General features: G+C 39.5%; 2 protein-coding genes across 2 annotated transcripts in view; both read right to left on the bottom strand.

Annotated features, from left to right (window-relative positions):
* LOC136255256 (deleted in malignant brain tumors 1 protein-like) overlaps window positions 1-21,157 on the bottom strand; it is a 41,623-nt gene extending 20,466 nt beyond the window's left edge. Inside the window, exons 1-2 of the mRNA XM_066047982.1 lie at window positions 20,896-21,157; window positions 9,404-9,727 (exon numbers count right to left, since the gene is read on the bottom strand). Of these exons, the coding sequence (XP_065904054.1) occupies window positions 9,404-9,727; window positions 20,896-21,157 (586 nt within the window). The remainder of the gene's footprint in view (window positions 1-9,403; window positions 9,728-20,895) is intronic.
* Window positions 21,158-21,221: 64 nt separating this feature from the next.
* LOC136255255 (uncharacterized) lies at window positions 21,222-23,772 on the bottom strand. Its single transcript, XM_066047981.1, has 6 exons — window positions 23,596-23,772; window positions 22,599-22,677; window positions 22,269-22,330; window positions 21,993-22,217; window positions 21,613-21,853; window positions 21,222-21,538 (listed from the first exon to the last, which is right to left on the bottom strand). The coding sequence occupies exons 1-6, from the start codon at window positions 23,770-23,772 to the stop codon at window positions 21,222-21,224; spliced, it is 1,101 nt and encodes a 366-aa protein (XP_065904053.1).
* Between the last annotated feature and the right edge of the window lie 769 nt (window positions 23,773-24,541).

The following is a 24,541-nucleotide window of genomic DNA, read 5'->3' as shown; positions in this document are numbered from 1 at the left end:
GAGTCTAGTAACCCTGTTAAGGTGCTTGGAGTGTACTGGAACACCAAGAGTGATCAGCTTTTTCTTTCACCCTGTACAGCTACTGCCACCTTACCTGATACCACCAAGAGAGAGATACTAAGGTGGTCCTCTGGAATCTTTGACCCATTGGGGTTCACCTCACCCGTCACTATCAGAGCAAAGCTTTTTCTCCAGCAACTGTGGCAAGAACGTGTCGAGTGGGACCTTCCACTGAAAGCAGACCTATCCACCGAATGGCATACTATTGCTGCCAACATCACAGATGCCATGCCACAATGTTCCTGTTTCCTCGCAAGTACACTGCCTCAACTCCACCTTCTGAGAATGCTGTTACTAACTTGCATGTCTTTGCAGATGCAAGCCTCAAGGTTTACGGAGCAGTTGCTTACTTGCAACAGGATCAGCAACCAGCTTCACTTGTAATATCCAAGTCGAGAGCAGCTCCACTTAAGCAGATAACATTACCGAAGTTGGAGTTGATGGCAGCAGTGCTTGCAGCGAGACTAAGTGATTTTGTTAGGACATATCTGAATATTGACTGCACACTGTACCTGTGGTCAGATAGTCAAATAGTATTGCACTGGATTGCTAGTCAGAAGAAGCTTAAGCCATTTGTTGACCATAGAGTACGTGAAATACGATTGGTATCTTCTTGCTGGCAATATTGTCCATCGGCAGATAACCCTGCTGACCTCTTGACAAGAGGAATCAGTGCACAACAGTTGGCTTCAGCAACTATCTGGCAACAAGGCCCATCATGGTTGCGGTTACACGACCAGTGGCCAACATGGGATCCATCTTCAGAAGCACTGCTCACTCAACTGCAAGAGGAATTAGATGACCAGCCAATTGATCAAGTCTCTGCTCATAGCGCTCATATCACACCAACAGGTATTTCGCAGGTCATGGACATTGCCAAGTACAGTAGTCTACAGAGGCTACTCGCAGTCACTGCATATGTACTTCGCTTCACACAGCATCCAAACAACACTGTAGGACACCTTACACCATCTGAGTTGACAACGGCTAAGTTGAAGTGGGTGCAAGCAATTCAACATGAAGTGTTTTCAGAGGAGATTACTAATCTTCAGTCACGATCACGTAATCGTCTTCCATTGGTGCGACAGCTAAGACTGTTCCTAGATGACCATGAATTGCTTAGATGTGGTGGGCGTATTCACAATGCCCCACTCTCAGAACTTGCCAAGTTCCCGTATTTGTTGCCATCTAAGCACCACTTCACAAACCTTGTCATACTCCACACACATGTTGCACAACACCACAGTGGTGTTAATGCCACCCTGACAATGGTACGCCAGCAGTACTGGATACCGTCAGGTAGACAGCGTATCAGGTCATTGCTTCGCACATGTGTCATCTGCAGGAAGAATGCAGGTAGACCGTACCCAATACCAGACCCTCCACCGCTTGTCAAGTGCAGGGTTAATGCAGTCCACCCATTTGAGGTAACTGGAATGGACTTCACGGGTGCTCTCTATGTCCGAAGCAGTGATGGTGAACGGAAGGTCTATGTGTGTCTGTTCACCTGCGCTGTATCCAGAGCTGCGCATCTGGAAATTGTTAATGACTTAACCCTTGAGTGTTTCTTACAGGCATTCAGACGATTCACCAGTAGGAGATCTCTTCCAAGATTGATGCTGTCAGACAATGCTACCACCTATTTGGCCGCCACCGAGAAGCTGCAGAGTTTACTGTCATCTGCAGCATTAACAGAGAACCTTGCCAGGAGAGGAGTTAAATGGCGCTTCATTCCCAAATGAGCGCCTTGGTTCGGCGGCTTTTGGGAAAGGCTGATAGGATTGACGAAGTCAGCCCTGAAGAAGGTGCTAGGCCGTACCCATGCCACCCTTGAGAGTCTCCAGACCTTAGTGACAGAAGTCGAAGCAGTTCTGAACAATCGCCCCATTACCTACAGCTCACCTGATGTGGATGACCCCAGTCCAATTACTCCTGCCCATTTGCTGTATGGCAGAACAATTACCACCCTACCCTACCATGATGTAACAGCAGATGAGATTGATGACCCGACATATGGCAGTGAATCAGAAGTACGAAGAAGAGCCAAAGCCCAGGCAGTAGTGTTAAGTCACTTCTGGAGTCGATGGAGTAAGGAATATCTCACTGCCTTACGTGAATTCCACCGTATGACAGGCGACAATGTACAGACAGCAAGAGTAGGTGATGTGGTACAGATCCACGATGACACTCCGAGAGTTCAATGGCGACTAGGGATCATAGAACAGCTGAACAAGGGTGCTGATGGATTTGTTCGCAGCGTGCAGTTGAGGACTTCTACTGGAATGACAAATCGTCCGATAGCAAAACTGTACCCACTAGAGATTACAGCCTCAGAGACACCATCACTAAACAGTGACAATGACACTAGCCGAGAGACCAGCATTGAATGCAGTGAAACTGCTAGACCAATTCGTCAATCGGCAAACAGAGGACGTGAAAAGATCAAGAAGTGGACCAATACCTTGTGTCCCCCCCCCCCCGGAGGATGTTGAGGATTGACAGACATTATGTAATGTTACTATATTTAGATTACTGTTTGTTGTAATGCTGTATGCGCATGCTTGTCAATTCCAAATATAGTTCGGCTTAAGGTGAAAGCACATGTAGTTGTGTCGTCTAGACTGTCTCCAGTTACAGTGATTGGAGTAGTCAGTGTGGCTTATATCGCCGTCCTTCAACCACTATACCTCACAGTTGCCTTTTGAATCATAACTCAGTGATTTGTAATTCGATTCTTCTGTACTACTGCAAGGACTTTCTATGATGATTATTCCAGCTACATACTGATTTTCAGCTCGTTGCTCTAAGCGGTTTGCCTGGTAGACACGAAAACTAATAGTTTTTTTATTCATAAAAATCGATCGCGTAATTTTGACACAGGTTGGGTTTTGTGTCATATCTCCATGGTCTTTATCCCGATTCCTTTCAAACCACAAAAAGGCACTCCTACGATGGTTGCTCCATCTACATATCAATTTTCAACTGATTCCTCCAAGGAGTTTACCCTGTAGGCGTGACAGACCTTCGACCTTATTTTACGCAAATAATCGGTCATAACTCCGTGAATGTTCATCGGATTCCTACCAAAGTTGGTACGAAGATCCGCCTTAATGAGCCCTTTAAGTGTGCCAAATTTCAGCCCAACCCGAGTACGCATTCGTGTTTTATGGCGAATTTTGCGAAGTGTGCGAAATGAAGATGAAGAAGAAAAAAACAAAGAAATTAAAACGAAATTTTGTTCGCTCGTATCTCGGAAATGGCTGGAGCGATTTTCTTCAAATTTGGTATGTAGACTCCCCTAACTGGGCGGCACGTCTCTAGCAAATTTGGTTCCAATCGGATAAAGGATCACATAGGTGTTAAAATTGCGTTTTCTTTCTTCCTGTTAATATACTCACGGTGTGGCGCGCCGACTTCTTGGGCCGCACGACACACTACCGTGTGTCTTGATATCATACAGTACGATAGTACTGTATATTAGGGACATCGAAGGTGTGGGGGCGATCCATGATATAATATAACCCAAAAACCTGCCGCGATTTTTCCTCACAACGACATGACAGTATTGGTTGGGTAAAACCAAGCCCAAAAGTGTCTTCAGATCGACCCGAAACGTTTCCGTCAAGTTGCTACAGAATTTTTAAAAAAATTTAGTCAATGGAATTTTCTACTGCCTGCCTACCTGCCTGATGCCTTCAGTCAAGCGTAGCGGAAAACTGGCTACAGCTACAGCCCTAATTCTTTCGCAGAAACGTTTCTAGATCGCTTAAGAAAAAACCTTTGGTATATTGATAAACATACAATGCTTGCGCTATTGTCTTGCCTTTTATCCTTCTTTACCATGGCCATCAGTCAAGGTTCTACCGCTGAGTGTTAATAGACTACAGTATGGCTTCCATACCAGTGTATATTGCATCAAACTATTCAAATACTCGTGGTCGCCGGTTGTACCAAAAACGCACACGTACATCAGACTTGCTGTTGATGTCAATCAGAGAGACTCACGTGGCCAGACCCACTCTTCGCGCGGCGCTTATCGATTGGTAATTATAAGCGCCTAGCTGCGAGAGGGTCTGGTATAGTTCGAATAGCGAAGTTGTTCTGACACCCTGAGCTTTTTCAGGGTGATAATGAAACACCTGGTCAACTTTCATCACGATACGTCATATTGCGGTCTGGTGGCTTATTGTCAACAGAGAAATTTATATAACCTGTAGAAAGCATTAGCTACTTGCTTGTTACGCTGGTAACTTATTACAATTACAAACAACTATTAAAACTACATAAACTACAGCTAGCTACAGGGGGAAAACTATTACTAGGGGAAAAGGGGATTGTCATCATCATCCGAGCCCTGAAGGGCCCAGTACCTCAAGATCATCTTAGCATTGTTGGACCACTGCACAGACAGTTGTTGTAGCAAGTTCTTTCTAGCAACTTGAGGCACAGGAGGAGATAAAAGCAGGCTGAGTGGTGCAGCGTATGGAGACATCGAAGTAAGCTGGACGACCATGCTGGAAGTCAGGATGAAAAACATCGCCAGGGCGCAACCCATCATCATAAGAAGCTCTCTGTTCCTTAAGAACCCCAGGGTGATCCTGTGAAAGGGCATTACAAATGATGTTTACCAGAGCATCATGTCGACATATTCTCATTGGGCCTTGAGAGCAACCTAACAGATGGTCACCATAGTTATCGATGGTAGAAAGACAGGTACACAAAGGAGAGAGCGGAAACAAAGAAACACCCAACCATATACGTAATCCAGTAACAAATTCAGGCCCAGGGATAGCCAAACCCAGACTGACTCGAGGAATAGTTTTGAGCCAGCCACTACTTGTGCCAGAAGGGTGTGACAAAGCAGTCAAACGAGCTTGATCGCGAATGCCAAAGGATGCAAATAAGTCAACAGAGAAAGGAATGTTGTTAACAACCCGAAAAGTGACGTGGCGTGATGAAAGTTGACCAGGTGTTTCATTATCACCCTGAAAAATTTCAGGGTGTCATAACAACTTTGCTATTCGAACTATACCAGGCCCTCTCGCAGCTAGGCGCTTATAATTATCAATCGATAAGTGCCGCGTGAAGAGTGGGTCTGGCCACGCGAGACTAAGAGCAACTCACGGCGAACTATATAGCAATGTGTAAGTCAATAAATATAGTTTAATTAGTAACAATGTTAAACCGAGTCGGATCATCCAGGTCCTGCTTTACAGATTATTCGGGTCTGACCCTACGTGCTAAATTAAATGTGAATGTGTTACCACACGTCATAGCGTAGCTCTGCTTCTTTCGTGAGCCATGCCCACTTATGTAAATTACAGTCTGTAGACATATGGTAGCCACGTCCATTCATCAGTGTGTAGGTATGCACGAATCCACGCCCACTTACGTAAATTACTGTCTGTAGACATATGGTAGCCACGCCCATGTAGATATGCACGAATCCACGTCCATTATTGTCTGCAGGCTTATGTAGAGCCACGCCCACTGATCAGTTGTTATTGTATGAGTCATAATCTAGTATAATAGTGCTGTGAGTAACTCAGCAGATATTTAGTGGTCATGAGCTTGCAAAAAAACTTCACAAACAAGTATAAGAAAAAATTGGGAATTTTAAATTAGATTAGGGACAATGTATAATGCTGCAATAAAAAGTACTGAAACAAGCTGGATCGGAGTAGTACGTAATGTCCAAATACTGTAAAACAATAAGAAGTGAATATCCCTACTGTGCTACACTCAATGCACAGTAGGGATATTCACTTCTTATTGTTTTACAGTATTTGGACATTACGTACTACTCCAATCCAGCTTGTTTCAGTACTTTTTATTGCAGCATTATACATTGTCCCTAATCTAATTTAAAATTCCCAATTTTTTCTTATACTTGTATATATATATACCACTTTCACACCTCACTTCAAAGGGAAGAGAAGGTGTATAAGTGGTATAATAGTACTGCTAGCAGTGCTCAGGAATGCAGTAACGAGAATAGGAGGTAGTATATACAAGTTATATCCCTCCTAGGAGTGATATAACTTGTATATACTACCTCCTATTCTCATTAATGCATTCCAATCATTCTCAGAAATTATTTGATTTCTTTGATGAAACTGTGTAATATAGCGACACTTCACAGGATCGATAGTGGGTTTTAGTTTTTGTAAAGTGAGCCAAGGCATAGATCATGGACTTGGGGAAGAAGATAGTTCATTGTTTTACTGAATGAAGAAGGTCACAGGTTAGTTTATATTAAACATGTTACATTCAATAGTCACGTGGGGATGTCCCACAGACACTGGGTATAGCGTTTAATTGATTTGGCCATTAGTGTTAATAGTATTCACTACATTAGCTTATTCATGGCTAGTAAAGTTAGTACTTTAGTGTAGTTGATTCGTCTTTACATTGCCGTTTTGACACCTGGCACGATGTCACACACGCGTAGTGACTGGGCGTGGCGCTTAATTGGCTAGGCCATTATAGCGCTGTAAATCTTCTACTTCTTGTTTGCAGGACCTAAGATGGCCTGCGCTCCGTACTCATCAGTCCTATTTTACTATAACTCAAGTACACGATATTTTACATGACAGAGTTTCTATCCCATTCAACTCACATTTCAAGTTTTCAAGCACCAATACTAGATCCCATTCACTTTCACTTACCACATCATCATCTACCATTAACGCATACCGTTTTCCTTTTTTTATAAATTCTCCATTTCTTTGGAACTCAGTACCTGTAGAAATTTTACAAATTTCCAAAGCAATTCCTTTTCGGATGGCACTTCGTCGATTTCTGCTCAGCTAACCTGATTTTGTAATTTTCTTTTTGTATAGGTATGTAGTTGTCGTGCGTTATGTTTTTGCTGTATGTTTTATTTTGTACTTGTAACTGTATGTATGTATGTATGTCTTTGTAAGGGGAGCACGTTTGCAGGCTTTGCCTTTTGTGTGACCCTTGTCTTTTGACAAAAATTGATAATCTAATCTAATCTAATCTAAACATATTCACTGCTTTAGTTTATTCATGGCTAGTATAGTAAGTACTTTATAGTGCACTTAAACTTCATTATGAGCTGTTCAGCTTGTATTTGGGCTTCCTGTGTTTAATTGCGTACCCACAATCGAAGCGATCTGCATGCTCGTGACGATACACTTACATTCAGCCTCTCAGCAGTGCCTTGTCGTTGCTCTTACGACGTTACCCACAATCGAAAGTCACACGGTCCCATATAAATACACTCGCAAAGCATTCCAGCAGTTTCCATGTACACTTGCAGGTGATTCACCCAAGTAGAATATATTAGTTGTAACATGGGCACTTGTGATTTGCCTGAAATATACACACTCGCACTCGGGCTGCGCCCTCGTGCTTGTGTGTATATTTGTGTATATTTCAGGCAAATCACTCGTGCCCATGTTACAACTACTACATATATGTATGTGTGTGTGTATTTTATTTTTATTTTATATTTAGTTTTGGGAAAACCATTACCATGCAGGTGTTGCCTTGTAATACATCAGCAAGCACACATGCTGGGTAGGGTGCATCAGCACACACACGTGTTGGATAGGACACATCAGAACACACATGTGCCGGATAGGAAAACACATCAGCACACACGTGCAAGATAAGGGGAAACGTCAGCTCACACACGTTCCAGATAGGAAAAACACATCAGTACACACGTGCTGGATAGGAAAAACACATCAGCACACACGTGCCGGATAGGAAAAACACATCAGCACACACACGTGCCAGATAGGAAAAACACATCAGCACACACGTGCCAGATAGGAAAAACACATCAGCACACACACACGTGCCGGATAGGAAAAACACATCAGCACACACGTGCCGGATAGGAAAAACACATCAGCACACACATGCCGGATAAGAAAAACACATCAGCACACACATGTGCCGGATAGGAAAAACACATCAGCACACACACGTGCTGGATAGGAAAAAACACATCAGCACACACGTACCAGATAAGGGGAAACATCAGCACACACACACACATGTGCTAGATAGGAAACATTAGCACACACACATCCTGGATAGGGAACATCAGCGCACACATGTGCTGGATAGGAAACATCAGCACACACACGTGCTGGATAGGAAACATCAGCACACACACGTGCTGGATAGGGAACATCAGCACACACATGTGCTGGATAGGACACTTCAGTACACCCACATGCTGGGTGGAGCTTTCCTAAGTTGTATTTTTAATGTTCAAGATATTTTCTCTGCAAGCTTCAGCACCCATCCCATCCTCGGCTGCCAGGTATTATGCAACATAAAATTGGGACAGGGAGGGCTGGGATAACTATAAAGTATTGTTCCGCATCTAGATTGTCTCCTTCCACTAACAAGAGGTGCAAAAAATGTGATTGAAAAAACTTGCTTAACTGGTTTTTGTTCTTGTTTTATAAGGGATACGCGATCTGCTAAACGGCACATGTGACATGCCCACGGTATAGTGATTCTAGCCCAATTTAGCTCGCTATAAAAACACTAGTTCCCCTGACACTAATCATTACATGTTAACTTAAATTTATTGTAAACAATAAATTACATTCACCAAGCATCCACAAACATGTGAATGTTGTACCATCTCTTCCACCACAAAAATTGAATCAAACACAGGCCATGATCCAATCAATATTCACAAGAATTTCAAGCAGCATTTTTTGAAATAAAAAGGATTAAAGTTTTCAATACAGTACCATAATTAAGTAGATATCCCATAATTTAGTAAAGATTAATCAATGGTCTTCCATCAGTGAAAACTGTGTTTACAAATATTTACACAGTGCTAAGTAATGATCGATTTTGTAACTGGAGATGAACCAATTTTTCATGAAGTATTCAAAATATTTGTGATCATAAATCAGAAATTATGGGGTGTATGTAGCTAAAACTTTGCATGAGTGATAAGCACCACAGGTACTACAAACACACCAAGTTGCATAAAAATCTGAGAGGTGATCCTAAATTCTTTGTTGATTTGACATGGAATGACCCCTCTGTAGAGCAATGTTGTAGTTGCTATGTTTCACTATGTAAACCTCATGCCTCCTGTTTCACTAAATTTTAAGCTTACAGATACCCACTACACTGTTAAAAGATATCTATTAAATACACTAGTAAAATACGCATCTATGAAAGTATAAGTGGTACGCTCACTATCATTATGAGATTCATTTTGATGATTGATGTAGTTGTTGTCACAATTTTATTGTGGTTTGTGTTAAGTATGTATGTTCTTGGCCCCATTACTCACTATATTGTACATGTGAGTTTAGATATTTCACCAATAACTTACGTCTAACACCACTGTTACACACTACTCCAGCATCTTCATAATGACCGCAACGATACAGAACACCATATCCAGGATGAGTACAATTTGCTAAGTTGTATTCATTTCCTCTACAAGCAATTCTATCCAACCAGATTGGTCCTGTTCCTTGACCAAATGTAGCATAATATGTAGCGCTTCCAGATGACCCATATCCAAGTCCTCTACACACCACACCAGCATCAACATTATCCCATCCATCATGACACACAGTGCCCCATTGACCACCGTAGTACACCTCCACTCTACCCTCACCGGGTGATCCACCTCCTACCAGTCTCATAGGAACTGTCAATATAAAACACATTATATACACATACAATGTTTGTTGCATTGCTAACAACTACACTTATACAATGTATCAGTTTGGTAACTGTTGTTATTAACAAGTGTAAACAATGGGAACCTCCATAATATGCTTTTGTTATTTGTTGATTCCATAAATGGCCAAAGCAAACTTGTTAGCAAAGTTTCCATGCAATTCAGAGACTGAAGGGTGATGTGGACGAAACAAAATCTTCTGTAGCAATCATATATTTTTCATACTTAATCCAACAACTGAATATGTTGCTGTATAATACTCTCAATAGTAGCTTGACGTATTATATTGAAATACGTCAAGCGATTAGCCAATAGAATTAGTATTACACTTGTTTGTCAAGATCCCTTGACAAAAATCTATAATACTAATTTGATTGGCTAAAATAGTGTGGTGTGTTTATATTAGAAGTAAATGTCCGACTTGACAACTATTGTTACCATAGTGATAGATGCCCCAAGGTATATCACAATATGGTTGCTTAGCACTGATTGCTAGGTAACTGTTGCTAAGGTAAAAGTCATTTTGAGATCATAGCAACGGTTGCTAGGCAACAGTTACTAAGTGTGATTGGTCTTTTGCAACGATTATTTTTCAATTTCTGTTGCCTAGCAACAGTTGCTATGGTTGTCGGATTAATTTGCAATAGGATGGATGGCCATGGTATTCGGGATTAATAGTTCTCGCATTGTAAACAGGAAGGAAATAGTGCTTGGCTTCGCCTCGCACTATTTTACTCCTTCCTGTTTACAATGCTTGCACTATTAATCCCGAATACCACAGCCATCCATCCTATTAGTACTAGTAATAGCATGGGTAGCAGTGAAATTTGGGATAAATATCACGAGTGTTGTATTGGAAATGGGGATAAATTTCACGAGGCGAAGCTGAGTGAAATTTACCATTTCCAATACAACAAGAGTGGTATTTATCCCAAATTTCACTGCTACCCATGCTATTCCCAGTTAATACCATACTCGCTGCATATACGCATGCTGTGCATTAGTATTGCTATGTACGCAATTTGTCACTATGTACTAAACATGCGTCGACACTAATTGGCGCTACATTGTTAACATAAATTCTAGCCAATGAAATTACAATTACAACTTTTTCACTGCTGTCAGTGAAATACGGGATAAATTTCACTGCTACTATTGAGACTTTTGTATGGGCAGTGAAACAGGTATGGTATTACATATACATATATGATAGTCATTGCAAAAGTCTTAGTTGGGTAGCTTAGCATCCAATTTTGAGGAAATCATTATGAAATGGATAAAAGCACAATTTTTTTCTGAATGTTTGTTGAAGCATTTGTATCATTTTAGAAGGGATGCCACACCTCCATTATTATTGATCACTGGTTGTAGCAAAAAAATCTAAATACCCTAATAGAGCAGTCAACCACTAACAGATATATTGTATATATTTCCTTTAATAAGTTGTAGCTAATAATTTATCTGTAAAAACATAAGAACAATCTAAATTGCTATATATCAGATCTTCTATAATCTAAAATATTCCTGACCCCATACCCCAGAATGGCATCTAAATCTGCTTATTATTCAAACTTCACTGTGTAATTGCATTTCCAAAGCTACATTTACTCTATCCCCATCTCTGGCTTGCTGCACATTAAAATATAGGGGTAAGGAAAGAGCAGCACTTCCTTTAAGTTTGTTATGCAGTGTACAGTATTATAATAAGTCTAATATTTGACCTGTTTGCCCTTAAACTTGCAAGGACCATGCATAGTGTAAATATTGCATCTTTGAACTAACATTGGTATGTGGCATAATTACATTTATGATCTAGAAACCTTTCATGCTGGGAAGTCTAGTTTGTAGGAATTTTGTTGAGTTTTTTAAATTATATTCAATTACTGCATGTCATAGCTACTGCTGTAATGGACTATGACCCCCTGAGTTGGTCCACCCTGTTACGACTACACAGAATGTAATTTTACCACCATGTAATTTAGATGAAATGATAGAGCATCACATGAATAGACAGCGTACAAGGCAACCCAAGATTCATGCAGAAACATTGCATACTATATCTCAACGAACATGTCTATATACCTGGTTATAATGAAGGTACTTGAATGCAAAGCAGTAAACAAACTGAATTTTCCATGTGGTTACTTCAGAGAGATCCTCCATGCAAACTAGTGTACTACTGAACATTGCATCATGACAATCTATTCTAAAGTGGTGGTGGCTCTGTCTGTGGCTTAATATGTCACATAGTAATAATACAGCATGCAGATATGTGTGCCTAGGAAAGGTTTTCAGACTTACATCTTATTGTAGTATTTATAGTGTGTCTATTTGTGGCTTAAACATTGATATAGATCACTAGTTTGCCTAAGTGCCAGTGCTAAACACATTTTCTAAATACTGAAGGCAATTGTAAAAAAAGCCTATGTTACAGTATTACAACCTAAGTTTAATTTGTTTTCAAGAGAAAAAGAGAGAATGTGTGTTTGGTGGCAAGTGTAGTTATAGTAACTATCCAAGAAAGCTTTCTATAGATTCTATGCATCTCCCCCAGCACCTTTCAAAGCATCTCCCCCAGCACCTTTCAAAGTTTCCAGTAATGTGAAAGATTTAGTACTGTCTTAATGATGAGTTAGTTTAAAGATGCAAAAATAGGTTATTCAACAAAGCAGTTCATTTGGAAAACCTACCCTTGCATCTTTAAACTAGCTCGTCATTAAGACAGCACTAAATCTTTCACATTGCTGAAAACTTTGAAAGGTTCTGGGAAAGAAGTATAAAATCTATTATATGTGGGATGAAAACAAAATGGCCATCAAGTATCCCCAGTATAGTACATTTACAATACTGGAATATGGAGCAAAATTCCTATTTTATTTGAATCACATTTGGCATTCAATATGTACAAACGTGTCAAATAAATCAGTAAATGGTACTGTAAGTTAACGTTTGCATGTGTGTAATTTGAGTGGTCTTCTTTATGGGTCTAATGTTAGCAGTCATTACCAAACTGCAAGGTGTGCTTGAGCTATAACTTGAGCCAAAATTTATGTATTATTAACTAGTCCAAAGAATGCATTAACCAAAGCACGGTTGTGAAAATCCATCTTATTAAAGCATAGCTAGTAGCTGCTGGTCTAGGAAAACTACTTAAATTGTACACGTGCAAAAGTTAACTTACAGTGCCATTAAGGTAATTCATTTTGACAAATTTGTACATATTGAAAGTCAAATATAATTCAATTAAAATAGGAAAACTATGTAAGTGCATTTCACTCCATATTGCAGTACTGCAAAAGTACTACATATACTAAGGCTACTTGATGGGCTATTTTGTTTTCAGCCCACACATAATAATTATTAGGTTTAGTGGGCACCCCTTCTAATATTGATAAGTATACCATAAAGAACTTGTGTACCAAAAATGGTGCTTTTATCCACCCTGTAACAATAATTTTGCTAAGCTACCCCAAATAGTGGTATCATCCCCACTGTAGGAACTACATATGGTTCAATACACAGCACACTTGTACTGAGCTTCATTAAGAACATGAATATGCTGTTGTCAATGTGCTGCTATATGGTACTGCAAGCTAACAAGAACCACTACTTGGATTACATTAACCCCAGTTCCGATTCCCTAGTGCCTGGTGAGGCATGTGCCATATAAGGTCATGTGAATGAGACAGTAGAACAGAGAAATTTTAGATAACACTGGCAGCAAACAAGAGAGAATCGTTTGACATTTTAACAGCCCTATATGAGCTTTTTAAGACATGCTAAGATGCACGTGTGTTAAGGGACTTGAGAAACCAGATTTGGAGATGTAGAGATGGTAAATAGAAAATCTCACATTAGCTTTCACAACCATGTGCTGGTACAGCCAGAAGCAACTAGGAAACATTGCTTAGATATCACTTATGCTGAATCAGGCACCATTGCAGAAAACCATGTGTTGTACCAATGGAGACCCAAAACTCTCTCTGGGTATGTAGTAGGGATGGGCAATTATTCAATTATTGTGATAATCGTGATTATTTTATTGGCAATAATCAACATTGTGTACTTTTCATTAACTAGTGATAATTGAAATCGGCAATTATTGTACAATAATCGTGGGAATCAGAGAAATTTTTGTAAAATTTAAATGTAATTTAACCATTCAATTAACAATTCATGATGTGTCTAGTGTTGTTCATCACAAGAATTGATTTGACAATAATCGTGATAATTGTGATATTTGTTCATGACAATAATCGCATAGCAGAATATCAATATCGCCCATCACTAGTATGTAGGACCATGGTAGAAAACAGGCCGACAACAATGACTAGCCTATAACCAACTACAGTATGCATGTGTGCACACTGCCACAAAGTCGGCTGTTTTGCCAAATTTTATTGCAGTAAGCAAACGTAGCAGTCTCCTCCACCTGCCACATCAAAAGCTAACACTATCCATGCTGATCATCAACACACAAATTGAAAGAAGAATTGGACCTACTGCAGCAGCAAGGCATCATTGCACCAGCAACAGATGCCACACAGTGGTGAGAGCCAATACTTGTTACCCAAAAGAAAGGCCCAGATCACATTAGCATGTGTGTGGATCTAATTTGTCATTTAGCATTTGTGTGGATCTAATTTGTCATGCCCCAGCAGAAGCCGTGGTTGACATAACTGCACAGGAGACGAAATAGTTTACAGCTACTGGTGCAATGAAAGGCTACCATCATGCATATGGTTTCTTAGCAAGCAAGAGTCAACCTTCATTGCACCCAAAGATGCTCGAAAATGTAGATATCAGTCAATGATGAGAAATAGAAGCTCTGTTGTACAGCCATAATGTTTGCAGGGTTCTGTCTATCTCCAGATGACAGTTTGTTACCCAGCCCCTAGAGTTAAACCATAAACTGATCCTCATATTCTAGATTTAATATTAACGAATTAGGAAGCTATGGTTTAAAATGGTAGTTGCTCTGCAGGTCTAGGAAGTAGCAATCACACTTGTATTGCATTCCATCTGAATTGCACTGCCACTAGAATTTAAAAAAATACTACAGGGTACAACTATAGTAAGGCAAATTTTGATCAGCTGAGAGATACGTTACAGGAGGTAACAAGTTAAAGAACTTAAATCTCTCTGAAATGTGGGAAAAAATAACAGATGTGATGAACAAAACAATTGACACATACGCACGTTCCTAAAAACAAACCATTCCTCAACAAAAAAGCACAAATATTTTATTTATTTATTTATTCATTTTATTTATTTACTAGGCCCGGGGCAAATACAACCAAGTACAATCGCCAACAGGACAACCTACTAATGGGGCATGTACAAACAGTGCATGGCCAACACAGTGTATGCAAATCATGTGCACAGGAAATGATACATATGCATACGTACACAGGCAAAGGAGTTTAACTGGCATCAGAAAACCACAATACTAAAACACAACTTACACAAAAATAAAGTTAAGTTAGCTATATTGAAAGTATATATTATAGGTGTGACATGTCTCTGAAGATGACTCAGCAGTGAATGAGGCTATGCAGAACAAGGGATGTGGTGAAGGTACAACTAGCAAATGATCCCAATCAAGCCAATATGGCACAACAGACTCTGTTGTAACTAGAGGCCACTGGTGATGTGCCAGTATATCAGCGGTGTGACATTGGCACAGTGATCAGTCTATAATATTATGCATACAGTCATGCACAACATAAAAAAGATAGTTACATATTGTTGTATATGCAGCAATGCATCATCTTGTTTATTACAGACTCACAGTAGAGTAGTAGTTAAGCCAGGTGGAAAATAATTCCAGCTGCCAGCAAACCAGATGAAGGATGAAGATGTATTATACAACTACAAGTATTGCATTACTCATTACCTTGTTGTTCACGAGTGCATCAGCTGGTTGTTTGCGAGCACATCAGCTGGTTGTTTGCGAGCACATCAGCTGGTTGTTTATGAGTGCATCAGCTGGTATCCCAGCTGTGCATCAGCTGGTATCCCAGCTGGGAATCAGCTGGTATCCCAGCTGGACATCAGCTGGTTGTTCACTGATGCCTGGAGCACATATCCTGCATACAAAATACAGTTACAAACATATAAACTTACTTGCAATCTTGTTGTTTACGTGTAAAGTGGCCTCTGGCTTTCCTGCAATCACTCCACAGATGTTTAATAATCTTCTTTCGCGCAATCTGTAATTAAGCAAGGGTGTAGTGCTGGGCATTATATAGAATTACACATACGGTCAAGTCATCAGCATGAACAGGCATATTTATTATACGGTTGTGCCTTCATTCACAGGTGAATCTATCCCTGCTTAGTTCATGTCTCTAAGCCTCGTAGTTTTCTCAAACATTAGTTATTTATTTGTGACCTAATTTTAGAAAACTATCAATATCCACACAATTTTCAAAATGCATTTTATTTGTTCTTTGTTTTCTGCAGGGACAGAGGAATGGACTAGCAAAGTTTCAGCTTCATAAGTTAAGCAGCATTGGAAATACAGCACTAGACAGCCAGACGAGCAAATAAATTGATATGTACAGAAGCTACCGAGAAAAGAATCTACAGGGGCTTACATAAACCGTCATAACTTACTGATACAACGGTGTACGGAATTGAATCTTTACTCATTGTGTTTGCCATGAATTTGTGCATCCACCAAGGAATATTGTTTGCCCCAGGCATGCTTCTGTATTCAAGACGGAAGGCAAATTCACTGAAAAACGATCGTCGGTAAATTCTTTCGTCACCGCAACGTAAACAAACGTCTGTAACTTTGAAATCCTTTCGTTTATGGAGATGAAACAAAGATGTTTGTACTTCCTATGAACAGGCAAACACGATGACACCCAGGATTTATCCATTTGAGGCTTAATTCACCCACCAGTGAGGTGATAAAACTTGCATAATTTTTTCTGGAGCTTGCATTTTTTTTACCCATACTTTTTAAATACGTTTTATTACAAAAGTACTAGAGTAAGCCACCAATGTTCGACCACCATCGATTCGGATGCGATTTTTCTTTAGGCTGTTTTATTGTTCCGGCAGTCACGTGGATAAAAATAAAACTTAGACAAAAAAGGTCCTCAAACGAACAAAACAAAAAAAACAAAATGCCTTGAGTGGGAATCGAACCCGGGACCTCCAGTGCTTGAGCCCAGAGTCCTACCCATTATGCTACGTGGCTCCCAGCTACACAACTCTCTTAGTTTCTACCTTATATGTCTCTGAATGGAGTAACTTCTATATAATATATATTGAAGGTGAAGAAGAAACTAAAGCTCAATCCGACCGTAACCGTAACACTAGAACTACTTTTCACATCTCCTAAAGTTGAATGCTTGGGGCAACCTACTAGACGCATTCCCTAAAGTTGAATGCTCGGGGCAACCTACTAGACGCGTTCCCTAAAGTCGAATACGCGGGTCAACCTACTAGACGTGTGCCCTAAAGTCGAATACTTGGGGCATAGCATACAACTAATGTGCTTGATAGTGAGAAACCTAGTGGACTGCCGGAACAATAGCACTGACAAAATATTTCTGGCTGCTGGAACAATAGCAACTTCGTTTTCTTTAAACCCGCAAAGAAAATTTCTGCTCTTGCTATGCCTTTGGAAAGGTCTAGGCCATAAACCCTTGCATGCAAAATTTCAGACCTGCAGCTTTCTTCGTCTGGCTGCAGGAGCTGCAAAAGCGACCTCTCCAAATGTTCTCAATTCTCGGACAAAAATATGTATTATTGATCGAGTGGCACTGCTCGTAATGTTTGGAGCTGATCAGGTCTTTCTGTGCTTGATATGAAAGAGCATCTCTTATACTCTCCAAATATATTCAGATATTTGGCTTAGTCCTTATTAGCTGAGAATAACAAAACTCCAAAGTCACCTCTGTTGTGCAGTCTTTAATTCAGCCACATGTGAAGCTCGTGCAAATCAAATAGTTACCTATATCAAATTCAAAGCTATTTTATTAACATTGAGAGCATCGGCTACTGTTCAATAGTAAATAGATACATGCACGGTGACCGCACCTTGATTTTTGCCAGAATAGCTACATTGCATTTAGGCTTCTCTGGCAATAGCAGCCTGGCCACTACACCCAGCACACATATACACAATCCAAATCCATGTAAATGGGGTTTTGACTATCTTCTGTCTTAAAAATGTCAAAGTTTTTTCCAAAATGTCCAGGACATTAGCCAAATCGAAACACTCTAATAGAACAGTCACCTACTATACAATTGGAGCAGTCAGAAATCAAAGGGCCACGTCCATGCATATTCACTTCAATAAAAATATAATATGTGGATTTTATTGATTACAATGCTTAAATACTGATTGCATGTGATACTACATTGGGTGATCGTTATATTAGAGTAATTGACTGTTCTTAGAGTATTTCAATCTGGTTAATGTCCTGGACATTTTGAAGAAAAACTTCTGACATTTTTAAGACAGGAGATCGTAAAAACCCCATTTAAGTGGATTTGGATGTGTATATGTGTGCTGGGTGCAGTAGCTAGGCTGCTATTGCCAAAGAAGCCTAAATGCAATGTAGCTATGCCAGCAAAAATCAAGGTGCAGGCATTGTGCATGTATATATTTACTATTGAACGGTAGCTGATGCTCTCAATGTTAATAAAAATAGCTTTGAATTCGATATAGGTAACTATTTGATTTGCATGAGCTTCACATGTGGCCGAATTTAAGATTGCATGACAGAGGTGACTTTGTAGCTTTGTAATTCACAGCCAATAAGGACTAAGTCAAATATCTGCATATATTTGGAGAGTATAAGAGATGTTTTCTCATATCAAGAACAGAAAGACTTGATCAATTTCAAGCATTACGAGCAGTGCCACTCGACCGAAAATATATATTTTTGTCTGAGAACTGAGAACATTCAGACAGGTCACTTTTGCAGCTCCTGCAGCCAGACGAAGAAAGCTGCAGGTCTGTAATTTTGCATGCAAGAGTTTATGGCCTAGACCTCTCCAAGGCATAGCAAGAGCAGAAATTTTCTTTGCGGGTTTAAAGAAAAATCGTGTCTGAACTGATGGTGGTTGAACATTGGTGGCTTACTCTATTGTGCGTATATCGACGGTTTTCCAAAATTCGGTGACATTTATTATTCATTCATTCATTATTAATGACATAATTTTAACTGCATTTCATATTATCTTTAGTACTTGGTTGTATAATTATTGTTTTTCAGTACATGAAAATTATACTGGAAGCCACTGCACTGGCAAGTGCTGCCAGTTATACTTACTACATAAACAAAATTTAATTATTACAATTAATTATTCACAATATGTAGTAGGTACTTCATACTGTATATATTATTGGGGATGGTGACACTGTTGAACAGTGGCAACTAGGACAAAGGTAATGGAAACTATATGAATGTTAGTATCATTAAATTGCTGCATGAAATGATCTCACATAAAGTTGTAGACTTTGTGTTTAACCATGTTTGCAGATAGAGATAGATCTATTTTAGGTAATAAGTTACAGATGCATGGTAAACAATGAAAGTAAAAGTTCTGAGCTATGCTGGAGGAAAATCTGTGATGGACCATTTTTTTCAGATGAACCCCTAAACAGGACATACTCAGAAAAGTTGAAATGTGACGATTGTTGCTTGTAAGACAAGAAAGTAACATACTTCACTCGTTCACTCACAGATCCTATATTGTTTGCAAGTATGGAGACCTTACCTAATTAAAAACATCAGTATGTTATATAATACAGAGGCAAGCTACAAAGTGGATTTTGAACAATTACCAATCATCATACAGGTCTTGTCTGGTGACTCTGCATCTGTTACCATTAATGTACGTTTATGAAATAATGAATGATATTATTTACATAGAAGGTCCCTAAAACTCAGACATTCAAAAGAAGCTGTCTGGAAAAGATATAGGGTTACTGGTAATCAAATTGATTATTTTAGATGTACCCAGAAATATAATTTACTGAGACTCAATTTGAGCACCAACTTGCTAAAGATTTAAAAAGCAATCCCAAGCACTTTTGGAGTTATGTTAATAGTAAGATTAAGGTCAAGACAGGAGTTTTTACCCAAACATCATCTAATAGTGATAAAGCAACTACCCCATTTCAGAAAGCAGAGTTGTTGATCTCATATTTTAGCATCTGAAAGCCTGGATATGTTACCTGAACTAGATGACTTTCAATATAAACATACACTAAGTTCATTTCATATTACAGGATTTTGCAATAGAATTTGTCACCTTTGCAATTGACTTTGTCCCATTTGCAGTAGAGTTTGTCACCTTTGCAGTACTCGTTTGCAATTGATTTTGTCTATTTTGCAATTGATTTAGTTGCTTTTGCATTAGAATTCATCGAACTTGCACAAGAAATTGTCCGTAACAAGATTGGCAGCTGCTGTAAACACGAAAACAAGATATAGCAGCTGTTCCATGATCTTGTTGAAGTACAACTGCTGTAAACAACTCTTTATAAGGCGATAATTCTTCAGCTACGGCTTCTTCAGCAACATTCACAACTGTGCTTTGCCATTAGCAATGGGTGTGGTCACTCACAAACAAGCTAATTAACTCTAATGGCTTCACATAAAACCAGCTCCAGTTACCTTGTAGTGTCTGAATTGGTATTCTCCATGGCGAAAATGATTCACTTTATGATGAGCGGCTGGTTTCTTGCAGTCAATGTAGTTATGACAAATTCTTGTGCAAACACGATGAATTCTAATGTAAAAGTGACTAAATCAATTGCAAAAGGGAAAAAATCAATTGCAAAACTGATGAATCCAATTGCAAATGGGACGAATTCTACTGTAAAGGCGACAAATTCAATTGCAAATGGGAGGAAGTCAATTGCAAAGGTGATGAATTCAATTGCAAAAACCTGTACTAGTGGTATTATTTCTAACAAACTGAGTACATTTAAATCTAACAAATCACCTGGACCTGATGGTTTACATCCACTGGTTTTAAGGAGGCTGCAGCACAACTATATATGTAATACTCCACTGAGCAAACTACTATTAGAATGACTCTTATAACTCAGCATCAGAAGAAGAGAGTACAACACACTATTACAGCTTATTTATGAGAAATACCAGTACTATCACACAATCCAGAATGAGATTTCTGTCCATAAACTCTCTGATTTCTACCACTGTTGGCACCATTCGACCAAAACTCATCAGGGATTTTTTCAGAACATCTTTGAACTTGATCATAAACAACTCTAATTGGCTTCATTAGGGGTCTATTCACTGGTTGAACAACCACTCCTAAGTCATTCTGTTCAATAATTTGGTAAGGACCGTAAAATGGTCTGGCAAATTTATAGGCTTTACAAGCCTTAGCAGCTGGCATATACACAAAAACTCCTACACTAAACTGAGGTGGTTTAGTTTGGCAATCATATTGAGTTTTCTGACTATCCTGTGGCAACCTTAGCCAATTCCCAAGCTTCCATTAACTTAGTTGACATCTCTTTCTTGTAGCTATCCACATCAATTTCTTCACGACTCATAACATCCACCTCCAAGGTAGTTGGCAAGCGAGGATCACATCCATACAAGAGGTAGAATGGTGACTCCTTAATTGACTCCTGTACACTGGCCCAGTAAGCAAATAAGACAAATGGTAAATGAGTGTCCCAGTCCTTCCCATTCCTCTCTACTCTTTTAGCTGGCATGTCAGTTAGTGTCCTATTAAACCTTTCAGTTAGCCCATTAGTTTGGGGATGGTAAGCTGTTGTATTAATTTTTTTATCCCCAATAAATTGCAAATTTCCTTTAATAGTCTTGATAGAAAGGCAGCCCCACAATCAGAAAGCAATTGACCAGGTACACCATGACGACAACTAATTTCTTCAACAAACAATTCTGCAATAGTGAGGACGGTTTGATCTGTAGTAGCAAAAATCTCAGGCCATTTGGTCAAATAATCAGTAAAAGCTACAGCATACTGGTTTCCAGATTGTGACTTAGGGTACCGAATTACACCAACCCCATCCAATGAAATGGACCCTCCACTGGTATTGGGTTCAATGGGGAATGTATAGCCCTACTTGGCCAATGTGTTGCACACACCAAACATCCATTATACCACTTACGAATATCAGTTCTCATTTTTTTCCACCAGTAATACTTTAACAACTCCCCATGTACTTTAGCTTCCCTCAAATGTGATCCAAAAGGTCCACTATGTGCCTCTCTAAACGTTGCTCATGATCAGTTGTAGGTAGTATGAGTCGCAATGTCTTGTCCCTAGCCACATAATACAGAATACTGTCCACCAGGTGGTATTGTGCTCTACTCAATATTAACTCCCTAGCTTTCTTATCATCACCTAACAGAATATCATTTTCAACTATCTCTGCATCTTTTCTCTGCCTATCCTTCAAGTTCTCCCTGCTCTTAATATCATCCTGTAATTGGGGTGTTACAGCAGCTACCAGTGAATCTCAAGGTGGGTCTACACAATCATCAATCCTTGCCAAACGATCAAATTCTGACTCACAAGTCAAATTATTCTCCCAACCTGACATATGTGACCGAATTTTGGAAAATCCCCCATATGGGCGCATTTGACACCTAAAATATTTAATGATCAAACGACAAACTCTATAGTGTAAATCTACTTGTGAATGGTTGTAAGCCATTCTCAATACATTAAATTACAAGAAAATTATTGAAATATTTTTAAAACCGTGTCCTGCTCTTATTAGCAACCCACTAAACATGAAAATTCAAATTATTTCATGTGCACCCATATGGGTGATTTTCCAAAATTCAGTCACATATCACACCATCCTCTCCCTCCTGAGAATCATTACATCCTCCAACATAAAGCCGAAACTCCCCCAAACTTTTGTCATGTTCCAGTGGCTGCACAACAGGAAAGCGTGACAAACTATCAACAGCACTATTCATTCTTCCAGCTCTATAGTGAAAAATCAAATCCACCTCCTGTAGCGCCAATCCCCACTGTGCCGACCTCCCCAATGGGCACTGCTTGAAGTATCTTAGTTTACTACAGTGGTATATCCCCAGTATATGGAACAGTTAATTGTTTGTTATTTTAGTAGTTTTTCAGTAAACCCGGGCCGCATTCACTGATGTTTTACTGAGAGTTTAAAACTTAGTAAAATAATTATGTTCCATATACTTAAGTTTACTGACACTTTACTATCAGTATAACTACAGTAAGGCATCTTAACAAATTAGTAAACTAAGAACCTTCAAGCAGTGGGGTGAGGTGTATTCAACAAGGACCTCAATGGCTCATGGTCAGTATACACAATACATTGATGACCATACAAATAATGATGAAAATACTTTACCGTCCATACTACTCCCAAGGCTTCTAATTCAATTGCACTGTACTTTCTTTCAAGTTGTTGGAGTGCCTACTAGCATATGCAATTGGTCTGATAGAGCCATCTAGCTGTTTCTGGGCTAAAATTGCACCTACTCCCTTCCCTGATGCACCTGTTTCTAGCACAAACTCTTGACTAAAATCAGGGAAAACTAACATAGGAGCATCACTCATTAACTGCTTCAACCGGTTAAATGAATCTTGCTGAGGTTGTTCCCAAAAAATTCTGTGTTCTATTGTGTTAATCCAAAAAGAGGACTAGCAATAGTCAAGAGTCCTGGTATAAAGTGATGATAATACAAAGCCAGGCCAAGGAATGAACGTAATGATGTCACATCATGTGGAACTGGAAAATTTTGAACTGTTTCAACTTTCTGTAGGTCTGCTGAAATACCTGTTCTTGAAACCATATAACCAAGGTATCTAACTTCACTACCAGCAAGTGAACATGTTTCTGGCTTCAACTTCAAGTTAGCATAATGAAATCTAGTAAAAACCTTCTTTAGGTTAGCCAAATGCTCAGCAAAACTTGTACCAATCACAAGTACATCATCGAGATACACCATACAGCAGCTTCTCAACAACTCAACCAGCACTGACTCCATCAATCGTTGAAATGTGGCCCATTACAAAGGCCGAATGGCATTACACAAAACTCATAGTGCCCTGAATGGGTGTTAAAGGCAGTCTTCTCTTAAGAGACCTCATCCATACGAACTTGCCAATATCCAGCTGCAAGATCCAACATAGAAAAGAACTGTGTCTGCGATAGCATATCAACAGTGTCATCCACTCGGGGAAGTAGAAATACATCCATCTTTGTAACAGAGTTCAATCGTATATAATCTACACAAAAACGGTGACTGCTGTCTTTTTTCTTGACTAACACCACGGGATAGTCCATGGACTGCTAGAATACTGTATAACACCATTATCCATCATTTCCTGTACTGACTGTTCCATTTTCATATGTAGGGCAAATGGCACTCGTCTCACAGGTTGGCATATGGGAGGTGAATCCCCAGTATCGATAGAATGTGTGACTAGGTTTGTAGACCCCAATTCTGTTGCATCCAAGGCAAATATATCAGAATATTCCTCTACAAGATTCATTAATAATGTCACTTGCTCTGATGACAAATTTGACTTGTGAATAATGAGAGACTCCATAGTTTTCATCAACCTCTTCTGTTTATCTAGATCCCCAGAAGCTTCAGGAGCAGTGTGCTCAGTTTCAACCAGCAATGTATTTACTGTTGCTTGTGACTCACCAATGCCATCACAATCCTGTACCTGCTCCTGCTGATATATTTCCACCTCTTCAACATGTCCTAATACTGTAAATAAACTGGTCCACATCTATGATTCCCCAAT

The sequence above is a fragment of the Dysidea avara genome, chromosome 5, assembly GCF_963678975.1.
Source record: "Dysidea avara chromosome 5, odDysAvar1.4, whole genome shotgun sequence".
Lineage (NCBI taxonomy): Eukaryota > Metazoa > Porifera > Demospongiae > Dictyoceratida > Dysideidae > Dysidea > Dysidea avara.
The sequence above is the reverse complement of the archived record's forward strand: the minus strand, read 5'-3'. Positions and strand labels throughout refer to the sequence as shown.

Coding starts and splice junctions, on each gene's coding strand:
- LOC136255255 (XM_066047981.1), bottom strand. CDS start 23,772: ATGGAGTCAGTGCTGGTTGAGTTGTTGAGAAGCTGCTGTATGGTGTAT. Junction 22,218..22,268: donor TGGCAAGGATTGATGATTGT/GTAGACCCACCT, acceptor CCCCAATTACAG/GATGATATTAAGAGCAGGGA. Junction 21,539..21,612: donor TGGTCAATTGCTTTCTGATT/GTGGGGCTGCCT, acceptor TTAATACAACAG/CTTACCATCCCCAAACTAAT.